We start from the raw sequence: 14499 nt of genomic DNA, 5'->3' as shown, positions 1-14499 counted from the left end.
CCTTTGGTGTTCTTTAATTTTGATGGGGCATCGTTCGGTGGTAGAATTTGAAGCACCAAGAAGTTGTGGGAGTGATGAGTGCTTGTGTGATCATGCACAGTATGATCGTAGAGAATGAGCGTCCGGATGATATCTACGACCAAGGGTTTTAGTTTCAATGTGAAAATGGTGTGCTTGAGCATGGAAGAGCAGCAATATTTACACAGTTCATTGAATTTCATCATCAAATACGTGATCGGGAAACTCATACTTAACTGCAGGCAATCAATGAACGTATTGTCTATTTTTCTTTCAAATGGTTGAGACAATTGAACATTTATTTGTCGTGTAAAGTATAAGATATTTATTTGATTGTCAAACTATGAGTTGCTCTGAGCCGCATCTGTGTGAACGGCTGGACCGATCCCGACCGAGGGATAGAGCCCGGCTAGGGTCGGAACGCGCCGATGCGTGCCTAGTCCAAAATTCCAAATCAGGCCGGGATTTTCGAAAGACGACAGCCCCTCTCCCGGCGGTGATGCGACCGGCGGCGGCGCTGAGCCTACCTGCCAGACACCAGAGAGCACGCTAGGCAAGGGCGGCCTAGCGATGCCTTTGGTCGCCGCCGCCAGACTGAAGCGGGAGGACTGCCCCCGCACCAAACACGACTCCCTCTTCTCCCCGTGGAAGGTGCGTGCGTGCTCCCCCCTCTCTGCTTGCCATCTGCTACTGGCCGCGGCCGCCGCGAGCTTTCCTGATTGGAACGTAGTTGACGAGATCCGGCCCGTGGCTTCCATCCATACTGCTACGCGATTTCCACCCCGCGCCTCAAATTCAAATTCTAGGGTCGGATTGTAAAATCTTGGGTTCTTGATTCTAGCTTGATTTGCTCCTGAATTCTCTTCGCAGGTTCTTGTCGGGCCGTCGGACTGGGAGGACCACTCCGCCGGCAAGGAGGGGGTCCAGAGGTATCACACACGCAACCTCCCGGACAACTTCCCTGGCCTCTACGAGCTGGGCATTGCAAGGCCTTCCTATGATGGTGTCAGGGCTCGCAGAAATCGATCGGTTGTCGTCGTGGTGGTGTACCTCGGGCAGGCCGATAATGTCAGGGCGAGGCTCCAGCAGTACGGACGGACAGGGTCACACCTGGACGCCGGGAATCCATTGGCTACTGTCGGTAAAGCTGAGGTGAACACGTTCACGGCAGGACCTGGATTGTTCAGGGAAGTCTTCTCCAGAGGTTACTCCGTGATGTTTCGATGTGCGCTGGTAAGTGTTTTCATGCTTGTTTTCCACTTCTTAAGATGAGAAGGGGTTTGTTGAACTGTCATACACAAGTGTGCTCTAACACACCAATGATGTCTCATAGTTTGATGATATACGAGTACACGCATCTATTGTGTCTGAGAGTTATTAAAATATGTCAATCCAGGCTGCAAGTTCTCGTGCCCTTTAGGTTTAAGAACAGCATCATAGCCTCCTGCAAAGTAGTTACTTGGTCTTCTTCTGTGTTGATAATGTGTCGAAGACTTCCTTTTGAAGTTTCTGCAAATTCTCATACTCATGCTGTTCAAATTTGCATATAAGAGTGTCGTGTTAATATGTCCTTTCCTTTGAAGTTTGAACCCTTGCTAATGTTTTTAGTTATAAAGTTTACATGTTGGCTGTTTGGTGCAGACATACTACATATACTCTATTAATCCATGAGTAGTCTTGTCTTAACTGTTTCCACAATATTGCCTTCAGCACCGAATGGACTGTAGTTGGTACCTGGCAATATGCATAACCTAATTAAATCATGCACACTGTTCATGGAAATTGATTTGTACGCATTTACCTAGCCATATTTGGTAAGTAGTGGTTTGAAGTGAGTATGTGAAATCTTCCTTCGAAAGTAATGTATGAAGGGAGATCCATAACAATGCTTCTTAGTAGCTTGTATAGAAACAGAACAGATCATTTTTATCTCTAGCCGTTTGTATTGTGATTATGTTGAAAATATACTTGCCATTGTGCCTAATGTCTTCGTTACTGTGGGCAAAAACAGATGGGTTCCAAAAAAGCAGCTGAGAAGACTGAAGCTCAGCTACTGGGAGTATTTGATTATGCATGGAACAAACTTCAGAATGGTGCGTGCCGTCGCGAAGAAATACTGCTCAAGTTAGAACAGGGAAGCCATAGATTATCTTTGCTTGGCAGAGTTCGGCACTTAAAACAGAGGGTGTTTGGAGAGAAAGCAGGTATAAAGATTAACAGTACTGGGTCTGTTGAGATTTCATCTGGCAGTATGAAAAATATGCTTCCAAGAGTCCGCACGTTTGTCGGCTTCAGACCTCGTTTAGTTAACTCTGGTGACGATTTGAACGAGGCAATTGATATTCACCGGAAATGCACACCTCAGGCCAATACTGCTGGTAATAAACAAGCACATAGAAGGTCTGAAGGATACAAGGTGAAAAAGGTCGATGTTATTGAACGGCGAACTGCGCCGATAAGAGAAGCCGAAGCTGTTTGTGGAGTAATGCTAGAAGATGGTTCTTCTTGTCTGGAGGACCCATTGGAAGGAAGGAAGAGGTGTGAGTTGCACAAAGGTAGAAGAGTCAGAGTCGCATACAGTCGCAAAGTATCTTCTTCTAGCTCCACTTGCCCAGTTGCTATTCCAACTGTTGAATCTATACCTCAACAAACTGCTAATCCAAGCAAACCTGATCAAGCATGGCAAACCAGTGCAGACCAGTCCAAAAATCTGTCGACAAATGCTAAAGAACCATCACTGCAAAGGAGCAGCTTGGAAGCAAAGGAGATGAAAATCGGAGAAGCTCCTACAGAAGATGAAGCATATGGAACCTCCCATGCAGAATCTCAGTTCCACCAAGATGAGCCTGTTGGAAGAAAGTGGTTTGAGCTGCTCAAAGCACAGAAATCAGCCAGCGCACCATCGTTGAGAGGCCAAGGATGTCAGACAAGAGAAGCAAACGACAACGCATCAGCCATATGTGGAGCAGTGACAGATAATGGGTACTGCAAACTGGCACCAGTGGCAGGAAGGGAAAGATGCGAGGAGCACAGAGGAATTGAGGTCACTGGTGCTTCATCGGCACCATGTTCCGGAAGGTCGGGATGGCCATCTGTCTGTGGAGCTCGAGCATCCGATGGTTCACCTTGCAAGAATCAGCCAATCGCGGGGAGGAAGAGATGTGCGTTGCACAAAGGTCAAAGAGCGTGCTGCGCCTCCACGCCATCCGTCAAATAAAAACATTGCCCCATTGATCCTGTTGTGTGTTGTAATAGCATTTCTGATACAGATTTTGAAGTTGCTGTTTATTCAATTTTACAAGGTGTTGATTTGTTGTTCATGTTGTAAACAACATTGTTGATGATAGATCATAGGAAAGTGTAACACAAATTGTTGATGAAATTTTGGGAGAGCTATGGACGTATGGATAATTGGATTTGCTGATGGAATGTTGGAGAACAATTTGATTTTGCCTGTGACCACCCTCTGAGCATTATATGCACTCTTGATTTCTGGATAACACGATTTTGAGCTTATACTTTGCACATTGGTCATCTTTTTTTCTTTAGGTATGCAGATTAGTTAATCTTTATCTATGAAGCAGAGCAATTACCTCTAAAACCTGCAGATAGAACACACGTGTCAGGCGGGTAGACGTCATCCTTGTGCCGTTGCGCCTCCGCCTATTTGGGGCCTCCAAAATCAAAAGGGAACATCCGAGGACGCGAGCCCCCTCCCCTCCGCTCGACTCCGCGGATCACTATGCTCCCGCCGCAACTCCCCGGACCCGCCGGGCACCTCCCGCTCGCCCTTGCCGTCACCGCCTCCTTCGCCATCAGCTGCAGCGGCCGCTCCCGCCGCCGCCGCCGTGCGAAGCCCAAGCCCATCGTGTTCCCGCCCCCGCCTCTCCGCCGCCTGGTCTCCTCCTCCCTCCGCCGCCTCCTCCCGCGCCCGCGCCCTCTCCGCGGCGGATGGCTCGGGCGAAGGGGGAGGCGGAAGGCGCCCGCCGAGGACGTGGTGCTGCTCGTCCTCTCCCTGGCCCTGGGCGACAGGCTCGCCGTCCTCGCGGAGGCCTGGCGCGCGTCGGGGCTGGGCCAGGCGCTCGGCATCTGGGCGGCGGTGTGGGGAGGAGCGAGGAGGAGGAAGAGGACGAGCGGGCTCCGGAGGCTCGCGGCGCTGCTGCTCGGGATCGCGTTCTGCGCGCTCGCGTCGCATTTCAGAGGGGCGGCGTTCCTGGAAGGCCTCCGGAAGACGGGCGGCAGCCGGAAATTAGCGCGGATTTTCCTGCACTGATTGATTTAGTTTCCCTGTTCGATTTCTTGAGGATGCATTTGCCCGAAACGGCGTCAGAATTGTAGGTTTCCTTGTGCGGATGGATTGTGTGTTGCGGCATTTGATGAACTGGACTGTTAATTTGGAGTATCTTGTTCGTCTGGTTTTGCTTGCTGAGATGGAAAGCGTCAACGAGCGAACTTGCTCATCTGTTGCATTGGGTATGTGTATTACTCTCTCCATTCCGAATTACTTGTCTTATATTTGTTTAAATACGGATGCATCTAGCACTAAAATGAGTCTAGATACATACAAATCCAAAACAAGTAATTCAGAACGGAAGGAGTTCTAAAATGGCAGTTCAGTTGTTTGCTGCCGCAAATGGTAGTTTGGAGGTTTTTCTTAGAATCAACTCTTGATCTTGGCAAATTGGATGCAGATTGTTTGATTTTTTACCAGGGAACTGTTAAAAGAAACAAAACATAACCAAAATAGGACCCTCTTAGTTGGCGAACGATTCGGTGAGATGAGGTAGGCCGGTGGCATTTCGAAGAACTTCTTCGGGACAACATTGACAGTTTCTTCAAAGAAGATACTTTTCCTTTAAAACTGCCACCATTTGATCTCATCAGCAACTAAAACAGCCAGCAAGATCTCGCGCGTTTGAGCTCAAGAAAAAGCATTCGCTTGTCATTCCCCTTCCAGCTGACGTTCCCCCGACAACATTACCAATACGATACAGAAAGAAGAGCAAAAATTATAATCCATTCTCCTTAGCAGAGAAACACAATTTTACCCTTACAGCTGACTGTCAGCAGGGCATTAGTCGCTCCTGTGCCTACAAACTCAACTACAAATTACATTCCTACGGCGCGGTATCTAAAGCCAAAAAATATGTCCCAGGGGTAGTCACTGATAGCTCAATATCATCATCAGCCTAACATCACCACATAGATAAGTTACCAAAGATGCTACGTTGGAACAATGAGTTAGCCATGACAGCAGGGGTCAACAGCTATTATCTCTAGACGAGCAAGACAGGATCGACTGCTATTGCAATCTCTTTTTCTTGATTAACGCTGGGTTCCCGTCAAGCATCGTACAATCATCATCGTCTTCAACAACCTGAGCACTACTGGATGCATCACAGTTTTCCTTTGTTTCCAACAGTTCATCCAGCTTGCGCTTCATCCCAGGTTTAGATGGATCCTCAACGGTGTCATCAGTGGCATGCGCACTGGATGAAGAAGCTGCCGACTTGTTCTCCCCGTTACTATTAATCTGTTTCTCCACCGGAGCAGACCATCCAGATAAAACCATTCCGTCAGGCTCTTTCTCCTCGTCAAACTCTTCCCTGCATGGATCACAGAAGAAATTAAGCTCTAGTTGTTGACAGAGGTACTGAAGTGAAAAAGTATGCATATGACAGAAATACAGTATTCAGGTCACATTTGCCTCTGCTAGAGCAATCTATCCATGTATATGAGGTATGATATTAAGCATGGAATGTGTGAAGAACATTACATGATAAAACCAATTTGTATGTGAAAACATTTTGTAAAACAACGTCAGTTTTAGCATCATGCTACCACTCTGGGACAGTGGGAAATCATCAGCTAACTTTAATTAGCAAAATTGTATGAAGGTGTTCTATGTATATTGTATAAATCTACAACCAGTTTTTATTGCACAAGAGTCGTCATAACTAATACTCGTACTTTATAAACGCTGTTGGAACTTGGAAGGCAAGGGGAACCCAATAATTTTATATACGATGCAAACATCCAGCTAAGGTATAGTTTTAGAAGACATAACTGGCATTAATACAAGGAAAATACAGATATGAACCTGTGCTTGATGTTGATGCTGCATGACAGCTCCTGCTGGAAATCCTCAACGGTAAGCTTTGTACCATTAATAACTGGAGCTGGCAGTTCAGCCAAGACCTGTAATAGTTGATCAACACCAAGCTGGCAATAAATATATTGTAATCGAAAATATGGAAACACGAGGGCCACAGACTAGAAAGGGGACAAATGACATGGGAGTGCATTGAACATGAAACATTATGAGTATACGAGGATAGTACCTTCTCAAGGTTTAAAGCATAGTTTGCAGCCTCGTCTTCCTCTAAGCCATCGCCATCCTCAAAAACAAGTGTAGAGCCAATCATTACCAACGGTAGGTTCATTCCAAGTTTGCTTTTTATAATCTTGTCGATAACCTCCTTAAGCTTTGTGACCTTAGTGTTAACATCCAGCAGAAGAGGGGTCTGATGCATTCAGTTTTAGTTTCATGTCAGATACAAAAGATGGGAATAACATATAAGAACCGAGACATCTTAGACAGTGCAAAATACCTCAGAGCAGACATAGCATGATGTATTAGGTTCAAAAGGTTCTACAGGCATCAGGAGCAACTTCTTTGTAGGATGTTCAAGACAATATGTCATTCTGTAACATGTCAAAAAATGAAGTTACAGTATTTACTGTATTGCCGGTGAGATAGGCACAGAAATGCATGAATAACATATGATACCATGTAAAAAGGGGTGCCAGAAAAGTGGCAACAGCAGCACTCTTTTCGAACTACCATATCCAGAAAGCAGGTAAACTGAACTGTAACAACAGCAGCACAAATTAAGTATAGTCACCTGTAGTTCTTGTAATCATCCCGGAGAACTTTGATTGCTTCGATAACAATGAGACCAGCTATTATAGCATTTGTTGTTGCCACAGCATGAACTATGTTTCCAGCAACACCTTTAGCTTCAAATAGGCTATGTAGTGGTATACCAAAAGAGTGAGCTCTGATATTAGCCGCAGCAGTAACAAACTCAACTGCTAACTGGTCATCCTTGTCAAAAACCAAGTTCCCTATTTCCTGAGATCAGAAAAAACGAATCATATACAAAAAAAATATTTCTTAAAAGTTTACAGAACTTGAACTTAACATATACAGACCTTCTCTCTTTTCTCAAAAAACAATTTAAAAGCCTCCAAAAGCACTCTTGAATTTTCAGCCAGAGTCCATATCTCTTGAGGATTTGTAAGACCTAAAGATGCCATAGCAGAAGGCTCTTCATGATCATTACTGCAGTCCCGCGAGCTACCATTTTGCTTTACTGCTTCAGGTAATGTGTCTCTAATGTATACTGGATTTGGTCTTCTCCGATTCTTCCAGGTTTCTTCATTCTCTAAGGCAACTTCGATATTATAACCAAATACATGATCATAAATCCTCTGAGCATACTGATCAAGATCTTCATCAACATCCCTTTCAAAGACATCTGACTTTGAACTGCTGCCATCTTTTGAATGCACATTAAGGTCATTATCTTGGTTCTTATCACCAAATAGCTTAGCAAAAAGAAGCTCCTTTGCCCAAACAATGCAATGAACAAACTGCAAAAAGGAAATTAAATAATGCCATTAAAGCTCGTTGTGTGTTTTGAAAAATATTACAAAATTTACCAAGTAAAAAATGTTGATACTTCAAATACTAATTACATGAGAACTGTGACTACCAAAAGCAAGCAAATGAATGTTTGTTAGAATGTATCTTCTGTGCATTAAACTCACATTTTGAGGATTCCAAGATATGCAGCATTCATAAATGATACTACCTCCGTCTGGAATTAGTTGTCATTGAAATGGATGTATCTAGATGTATTTCAATGCTAGATACATCTGTTTGAGCAACAAGTAACTCTGGATGGAGGGAGTACTCCCTCCGTCCGGGTTTATTAGGCCTCTCAGCCACAATACTACGTCCCGATTTATAAGGCCCTTCTAATTAATTTTCTTGAAATCAAACTCATTCAGTTCCAGAGGACCGAGGGAAATTTACTAGCCCATTGCATGCAGCGACCTAAACAGACGCATGCGCTTCTCCTAGTCTTCAGATTGGCCATGCTAACGGCCAAGCATCAGTATGCGCGTGAACTCTGGGCTGCTGGCTGGATTACCTAGAGTGTGCATTAAATTACGTGGCTACCAAAACGTGCGTCACAATTAAACACTGGAAATTTTCACCTTAATCAAGGGCAGTTACTAGGTTCCTTGGTCCTGCCGATCTTGTCTCCGGGCCCAATAAACCCGGACAGAGGGAGTACAATATTAGGCAACTAGGTCAAACAGCATCCAGTTTAAATGACTTTTCTTGCAAGGTTCCATCAGAACTAATCCAAGAAACAAAGGCCGAATAAATAAGCTTATTTCTAGATATAAACAGGGTTACAGGGGTATGAAGCCATTAATAATTTAACTCAAAATATACTAACTAACTATATAAGAAATATTCCTTCCCACATTAAACAAAACTAACTATGCATATTAAGAACATACAAACCAACATGATACTTAGCCTCAGAAGAAATAGCAGAACTTAACTAATATCACAATAAGAAAAGCAGACATGAAAATAATCAACATGCAGAGGCAAAAAGAGGAACCTTTGATGGAGTGCTTGTAATTGTGCAGACTGGATATGATTTTGGGATAGGCTTAGGTTGGCATTCATAGCATTCTGTTTTACCCTTGACATGAACGGTAACCTGCAAAATAGAATGACAATTGCTTTTAGTAAAGCATTAACTTGACCTATTCAGCAGAGAGCCAGACTCCTTGATTAGTTCAGTGACCGTGAAACATTGGTTGAAACATTGGTTTCACAGTTGACAGATGTGCTATAAATAACGAGTATGTTTAAAACAACAGTGAGGTACAGAAAACTTGTTTTATACCAAGCAGTTTAGGCCTGGCCACTAAATGGCATGCATTTATATCAAAATAACACTTGGGTTTTGGCAATTGATGTACATGATCAAATGTTGACTCATATTGCATGCTCGTGGCACAACTATTTGATGTACAAGTTTCCAGATTATGTCTCTTATTCGGCTCTTATTTTTCAGCTTCAAGTCAACTACAAAATGCAATGATATGTACACGACTATCAAACAAATGTCAACCATATGCAAAGCATACACAAAATATAGCATAAATACCAGCACGACATGCTGCGGGTTGTATATAGGATTTAAATTCGTCATTTTTTTAAAGCATGCATAAGCAGCTCTTGTGGAAGAGAGTGGGCAGATGCCTACTTTCTGTTATACATGTGAGCTTATATACACCCAGAAGGTCCAGTTTCAAAATGACAATGCATTTCTGCATGTGTCCTTACGTAATTGTGCAAAGGCCCAGACCAAACATTTAGCCATGTTATCAGAAAGTACACGATGGCCATCTCAAGTGGAAGGTTGTACACCTAGGGTAAATATTACTGCTATCTTACTAAGAAAATGAAAAGGGACCACCAGCGGTTAGCACACTGGCCAACAATCAAATATCATGGAATACCTTGTAGCAGGAGTACTACAAGCAAAATACAAAAGACAAACATAACAATACCCACAGGCATTAGTGACAAGGGAGATGCAAAGATAAAGAGACAAAAACCATGATATTTGGTCAACTGACCTGTCCGAGAAACCCAGTGGTCCCACTCTCAACCAATGGAACTTCAGCAGCAAGGCAGAGGCGATTCACATGTCGTCTAGCATCCAAGTTATCAAGGCCATTCAAAACTACATTAAACTGCTTGAAAAAGTCAACGTTGAACTGGGCATCCTTAACATTTGCATGGTGTGATTCTATATTGATGTTTGGCCTAAATTTCAGAATAGCATCACGAGCAACCTGACAAAATCAATGGTGGAAACATCATAAGCAGGCATCAATTATGAAGAAGTCCCCAAGATAACTATACCCATCATATGTTCATGTAGAAAATATACTTACATGGGCTTTTGACTGTCCCACATGACTCTTCCGAAACAAAAACTGTCTGTTCAGATTGCTGACCTCAATCGTGTCCAAGTCAATCTGCATAATAAAAGCAGCAAGATGAACCATTTCATAAGTGTGTCAAGCAAATTGATTTGTGTAGCTCTGGTTGCCTGAACAAGGATTACTCCCTGCCTGTTTTAAAACTATTTTGCATACAAGGTACATCAACCTCAAGGAAGTACCGCGAAGATATCACCTTTCATGACAGTGCATAAAACATGAGCCAACTGGGCTCGCCCTATGCACAATGAAATTTTTGACAAAACAACACACCTTTGTCTGTAACTTTGATACAAATGACACACTTTGCGGCCATTGACTATATGTAAGTGACAACAAGTGTGTGTCATTTTATCAAAAGCCAAACAAAGGTGTGTTATCAAATTCCTAATGCACAATCTAAGAAGGCAGTACCAGCGCCATAAAATCAATACAATCACGCCAGCGCAGATGCAAGTAAGCGCAGCCTAGAGGAAAACCTTGGATAGATTAGCTGCAGAAGCAGTTTATGCATCTATTTTTCAGCTTCAAGTCAACGCTAACACCATCACAGATCCCGCTACCGACAAAGAGACGCACCGGCCATCCACCGCGGTGCTGCCGACAACAGCTAATGTGCAAGCTAGATTCGAACTAAACCTAGGCGCGGTGTCAACAAAGGGCGCCGAAGCAAGGGGCCATGTAGTATAGTAGATAACAAACTTACGACGTGGATGTCGCTGAAGCCCGAGAGCGCGAGGGTCTTGAGGAGCTCGCACCCGATGCCTCCAGCCCCGACCATCAGAACCTTCGCCGCCTGCGCACAAAGCGAACACCGGCACCAACCGTACGGACCGAATCAGGCGCCGAAATCCCAGGAACAGGAAGGGGGGGAAAGAACACGGGCCGCGGAGATCCCCACGAGCGCCCGCGGCGGCGGGAGCACGGGGGACGGGGCGGGGCGGAGGGAGAGGGCTGGCGGCGGGGCCTACCTTGACGGCCTCCTCCGAGGAGGCGGGGGCGGCGGCGGAGGCCATGGGGGAGGGGGCGCCGGCGGAGGCGAGGGTTTTGAGGCGCCGAGGGTTTGGTTTGGGTGGGAAAGGAATTTGGGGGGGGGAGATTTGGGAGGAGGGGAGGGGGGAGATGGAGGAAGGGGAGGGAGGCTTTGATGAGGTGAGGCGGGTCGCGTCGCGTCGCGTCGTTCCGCACCCGGAGGGGGGAACGGGAGGAAAGGAAGCGTCGTGGAAATTGAGGGGTCCGTCGCACTGCCGCGGCTGGTGGTCAGTTGCGCGGCCTGGTTGCAGCCTTGCAGGACGACGGGACGGTTGGACTGGATGGATGGATATGCTACGATCTGTGGGCGGGCGGGCGGTGGGGCCTGCTGGGAGCCTTTTGGGAACTGCCGGTTGACCTTTGGCTTTTGAATCTCTGCTCCCTCTAGTCTTTTTCTTTTGCTCAAACAGAAATGCTCACATAGAAGGGGCTTCTTTCTGGAATTTAGGGTCTATTTTGGTTTGAATATTCAGCTAGCAATATTGGAGGAGTTAATTTCTTAAAATTTTGGATTTATGTGACTGGAAATAAATCATTGTTTCCTGCGGTATATTTTGTATGTATTTTTAAAGGAATAAAATCCATATAATGCAACCTTGTGGAAATCTTCTTTATTTCATTGGAAATTATAACATACTTAATATTTTATTGGAAAAAAATCATATGGCCAACCAAACAAATACTACTACCAATTCATGTGTTTTCAGTTTTTATTTCTATGGGATTGGAATTGTCATGACATTGGATTCTTATATATATTTCCTATTCATAGATTTTTCTTTACTAGGTTTTTCATATCCTTCTACTCGGTTGGTTCTTAGCCGATGGTTCTACCCTTAGTTTTCATCTATGATCAATTTTGCCTCAATCTATTGTGTACTCTTATGGAAATACACATCTCCTCCCTTTCATCCAATCAAAGGCATTTGACCGTGACCTGGGCATTTGTGGACAGTGGCGGAGGCAGGGGGGGGTGGCAGGGGCCCGGGCCCTCCCCAACATTAGTCACTTCTTTGTATTTTGGGCGTGAACAGTATTTTTTTTGTTATGTTTTCTTAATCGGGCCCCCCTCAAGATCATAAATTTACGATTCCTGCCTCCGCCACTGTTTGTGGACCATTCCGCTGCTCCTTACATGTGGGCCCGCTAAATAAATGTGGTGTCGTGTTCTCTTACTGGTGGGATACACCCAAGGAGAAAAAAAAAGAGGCGTCGCAGGTGGGACTCGACTCGGAACAAAAACGAACAAAGGAAATAACCAACCTCTTGTCGTGGTTTTGTCACGGCAGATGTCCTCGTGAAAAGACTTAGTCGTGGAGCCATCGCTACGGGTTAGCTTAAAGGGGTTAAAGCGGACAAAGGACGCAAGAGTTTATACTAGTTCGGCCCCTTACGATGAAGGTAAAAGCCTACTCCAGTTGTGATGGTATTGCTAGGGTTTCGATGACCAAGGAGCGAATCCGCTTTGCCTGGCTCTCGAGTTGTTGTGTGTTGTCCCTAAACTGCCGCCGGGTCGCCCCTTTATATACATAGGTTGACGCCCGCCGGTTTACAGAGTCCCGAGGGCGGATCATCAACGTATCCAACTCAGTCTATATTCATTCTATCTTATAATACAAGTTACATGATAATGTCGGTTTATGTCTACAGACCTTAACCCGCCTTTGGGCCTTGGGCCTTCATGAAGCGCCATCATCATTTGTCTTCGTGGACTTCAAATAGTAATCATCATAGAGTTAACCCGGCCACTCCTGGCCGGTTTACGTCCAGTAATAATATCCCCAACATTAGGCCCCAGATTGATCTGAACTTGTTCATGTGGGCGGGCGGTGGGACCTGCTGGGAGCTTTTGAGAACTGCCGATTGACCTTTGGCTTTTGAATCTCTGCTCCTTCTAGTCTTTTTCTTTTTCTCAAACAGAAATGCTCCCTCCAGTCTAGAGGTGATAAAACTCACATAGAAGGGGTTTTTTTTCTGGAATTTAGGGTCTATTTTGGTTTGAATATTCTGCTAGCAATATTGGAGGAGTTAATTTCTTAAAATTTTGGATTCGTGTGACTGGAAATAAATCATTGTTTCTTGTGGTATATTTTGTATGTATTTTTAAAGGAATAAAATCCATATAATGCAACCTTGTGGAAATCTTCTTTATTTCATTGGAAATTATAACATACTTAATATTTTATTGGAAAAAAAATCATATGGCCAACCAAACAAATACTGCTACCAATTCATGTGTTTTCAGTTTTTATTTCTATAGGATTGGAATTGTCATGACATTGGATTCTTATATATATATTTCCTATTCATAGATTTTTCTTTACTAGGTTTTTCAGATCCTTCTACTCGGTTGGTTCTTAGCCGATGGTTCTACCCTTAGTTTTCATCTATGATCAATTTTGCCTCAATCTATTGTGTACTCTTATGGAAATACACATCTCCTCCCTTTCATCCAATCAAAGGCATTTGACCGTAACCTGGGCATTTGTGGACCATTCCGCTGCTCCTTACATGTGGGCCCACTAAATAAATGTGGTGTCGTGTTCTCTTACTGGTGGGATACACCCAAGGAGAAAAAAAGAGGCGTCGCAGGTGGGACTCGACTCGGAACAAAAACGAACAAAGGAAATAACCAACCTCTTATCGTGGTTTTGTCACGGCAGATGTCCTCGTGAAAGGACTTAGTCGTGGAGCCATCGCTACGGGTTAGCTTAAAGGGGTTAAAGCGGACAAAGGACGCAAGAGTTTATACTCGTTCGGCCCCTTACGATGAAGGTAAAAGCCTACTCCAGTTGTGATGGTATTGCTAGGATTTCGATGACCAAGGAGCGAATCCGCTTTGCCTGCCTCTCGAGTTGTTGTGTGTTGTCCCTAAACTGTCGCCGGGTCACCCCTTTATATACATAGGTCGACGCCCGCCGGTTTACAGAGTCCCGAGGCCGAATCATCAACGTATCCAACTCGGTCTCTATTCTTTCTATCTTATAATACAAGTTACATGATAATGTCGGTTTATGTCTACAGGCCTTAACCCGCCTTTGGGCCTTGGGCCTTCATGAAGCGCCATCATCCTTTGTCTTCCTGGGCTTCAAATAGTAATCATCATAGAGTTAACCCGGCCACTCTTGGCCAGTTTACGGCCAGTAATAATATCCCCAACATTAGGCCGCAGATTGATTTGAACTTGTTCATGTCAATCTTCAACACTTAGGAAAATTCCTTCCCTTGCACTTTCGCATAGAGCTTGTAAACCGCCCTGACGTCATCCTCTGGATTTGTAGTAAACCGCCGTGACATCACCTGTTCATTTAAAGCTGAAGATACCCCTTTTATTAATGAGCATCC

General features: G+C 44.5%; 3 protein-coding genes across 3 annotated transcripts; 2 read left to right on the top strand and 1 right to left on the bottom strand.

Annotated features, from left to right (window-relative positions):
* Positions 1-404: 404 nt before the first annotated feature.
* LOC125536504 (protein EFFECTOR OF TRANSCRIPTION 2-like) lies at positions 405-3480 on the top strand. The gene is made up of 3 exons (XM_048699729.1): positions 405-669; positions 889-1251; positions 2030-3480. The coding sequence occupies exons 1-3, from the start codon at positions 589-591 to the stop codon at positions 3233-3235; spliced, it is 1650 nt and encodes a 549-aa protein (XP_048555686.1). The 5' UTR covers positions 405-588; the 3' UTR covers positions 3236-3480.
* Positions 3481-3616: 136 nt separating this feature from the next.
* On the top strand, positions 3617-4447 carry LOC125536506. Its single transcript, XM_048699730.1, has one exon. It carries the CDS (start codon positions 3761-3763, stop codon positions 4289-4291), a length of 531 nt encoding a protein of 176 aa, XP_048555687.1. The 5' UTR covers positions 3617-3760; the 3' UTR covers positions 4292-4447.
* A 564-nt stretch (positions 4448-5011) lies between these two features.
* LOC125536503 (SUMO-activating enzyme subunit 2) lies at positions 5012-11301 on the bottom strand. The gene is made up of 11 exons (XM_048699728.1): positions 11094-11301; positions 10829-10918; positions 10075-10158; positions 9754-9972; positions 8724-8825; positions 7234-7674; positions 6924-7153; positions 6630-6723; positions 6360-6542; positions 6119-6216; positions 5012-5624 (listed from the first exon to the last, which is right to left on the bottom strand). The coding sequence occupies exons 1-11, from the start codon at positions 11136-11138 to the stop codon at positions 5321-5323; spliced, it is 1890 nt and encodes a 629-aa protein (XP_048555685.1). The 5' UTR covers positions 11139-11301; the 3' UTR covers positions 5012-5320.
* Between the last annotated feature and the right edge of the window lie 3198 nt (positions 11302-14499).

The sequence above is a fragment of the Triticum urartu genome, chromosome 2 (assembly GCF_003073215.2).
Source record: "Triticum urartu cultivar G1812 chromosome 2, Tu2.1, whole genome shotgun sequence".
Taxonomy (NCBI): Eukaryota; Viridiplantae; Streptophyta; class Magnoliopsida; order Poales; family Poaceae; genus Triticum; species Triticum urartu.
This window is presented reverse-complemented; position numbering and strand designations above follow the sequence as displayed.

Coding starts and splice junctions, on each gene's coding strand:
- LOC125536504 (XM_048699729.1), top strand. CDS start 589: ATGCCTTTGGTCGCCGCCGCCAGACTGAAGCGGGAGGACTGCCCCCGC. Junction 670..888: donor CCCTCTTCTCCCCGTGGAAG/GTGCGTGCGTGC, acceptor TTCTCTTCGCAG/GTTCTTGTCGGGCCGTCGGA. Junction 1,252..2,029: donor TGATGTTTCGATGTGCGCTG/GTAAGTGTTTTC, acceptor GGGCAAAAACAG/ATGGGTTCCAAAAAAGCAGC.
- LOC125536506 (XM_048699730.1), top strand. CDS start 3,761: ATGCTCCCGCCGCAACTCCCCGGACCCGCCGGGCACCTCCCGCTCGCC.
- LOC125536503 (XM_048699728.1), bottom strand. CDS start 11,138: ATGGCCTCCGCCGCCGCCCCCGCCTCCTCGGAGGAGGCCGTCAAG. Junction 6,724..6,923: donor GATGATTACAAGAACTACAG/GTGACTATACTT, acceptor GACATGTTACAG/AATGACATATTGTCTTGAAC. Junction 5,625..6,118: donor AGCATCAACATCAAGCACAG/GTTCATATCTGT, acceptor TGATCCATGCAG/GGAAGAGTTTGACGAGGAGA.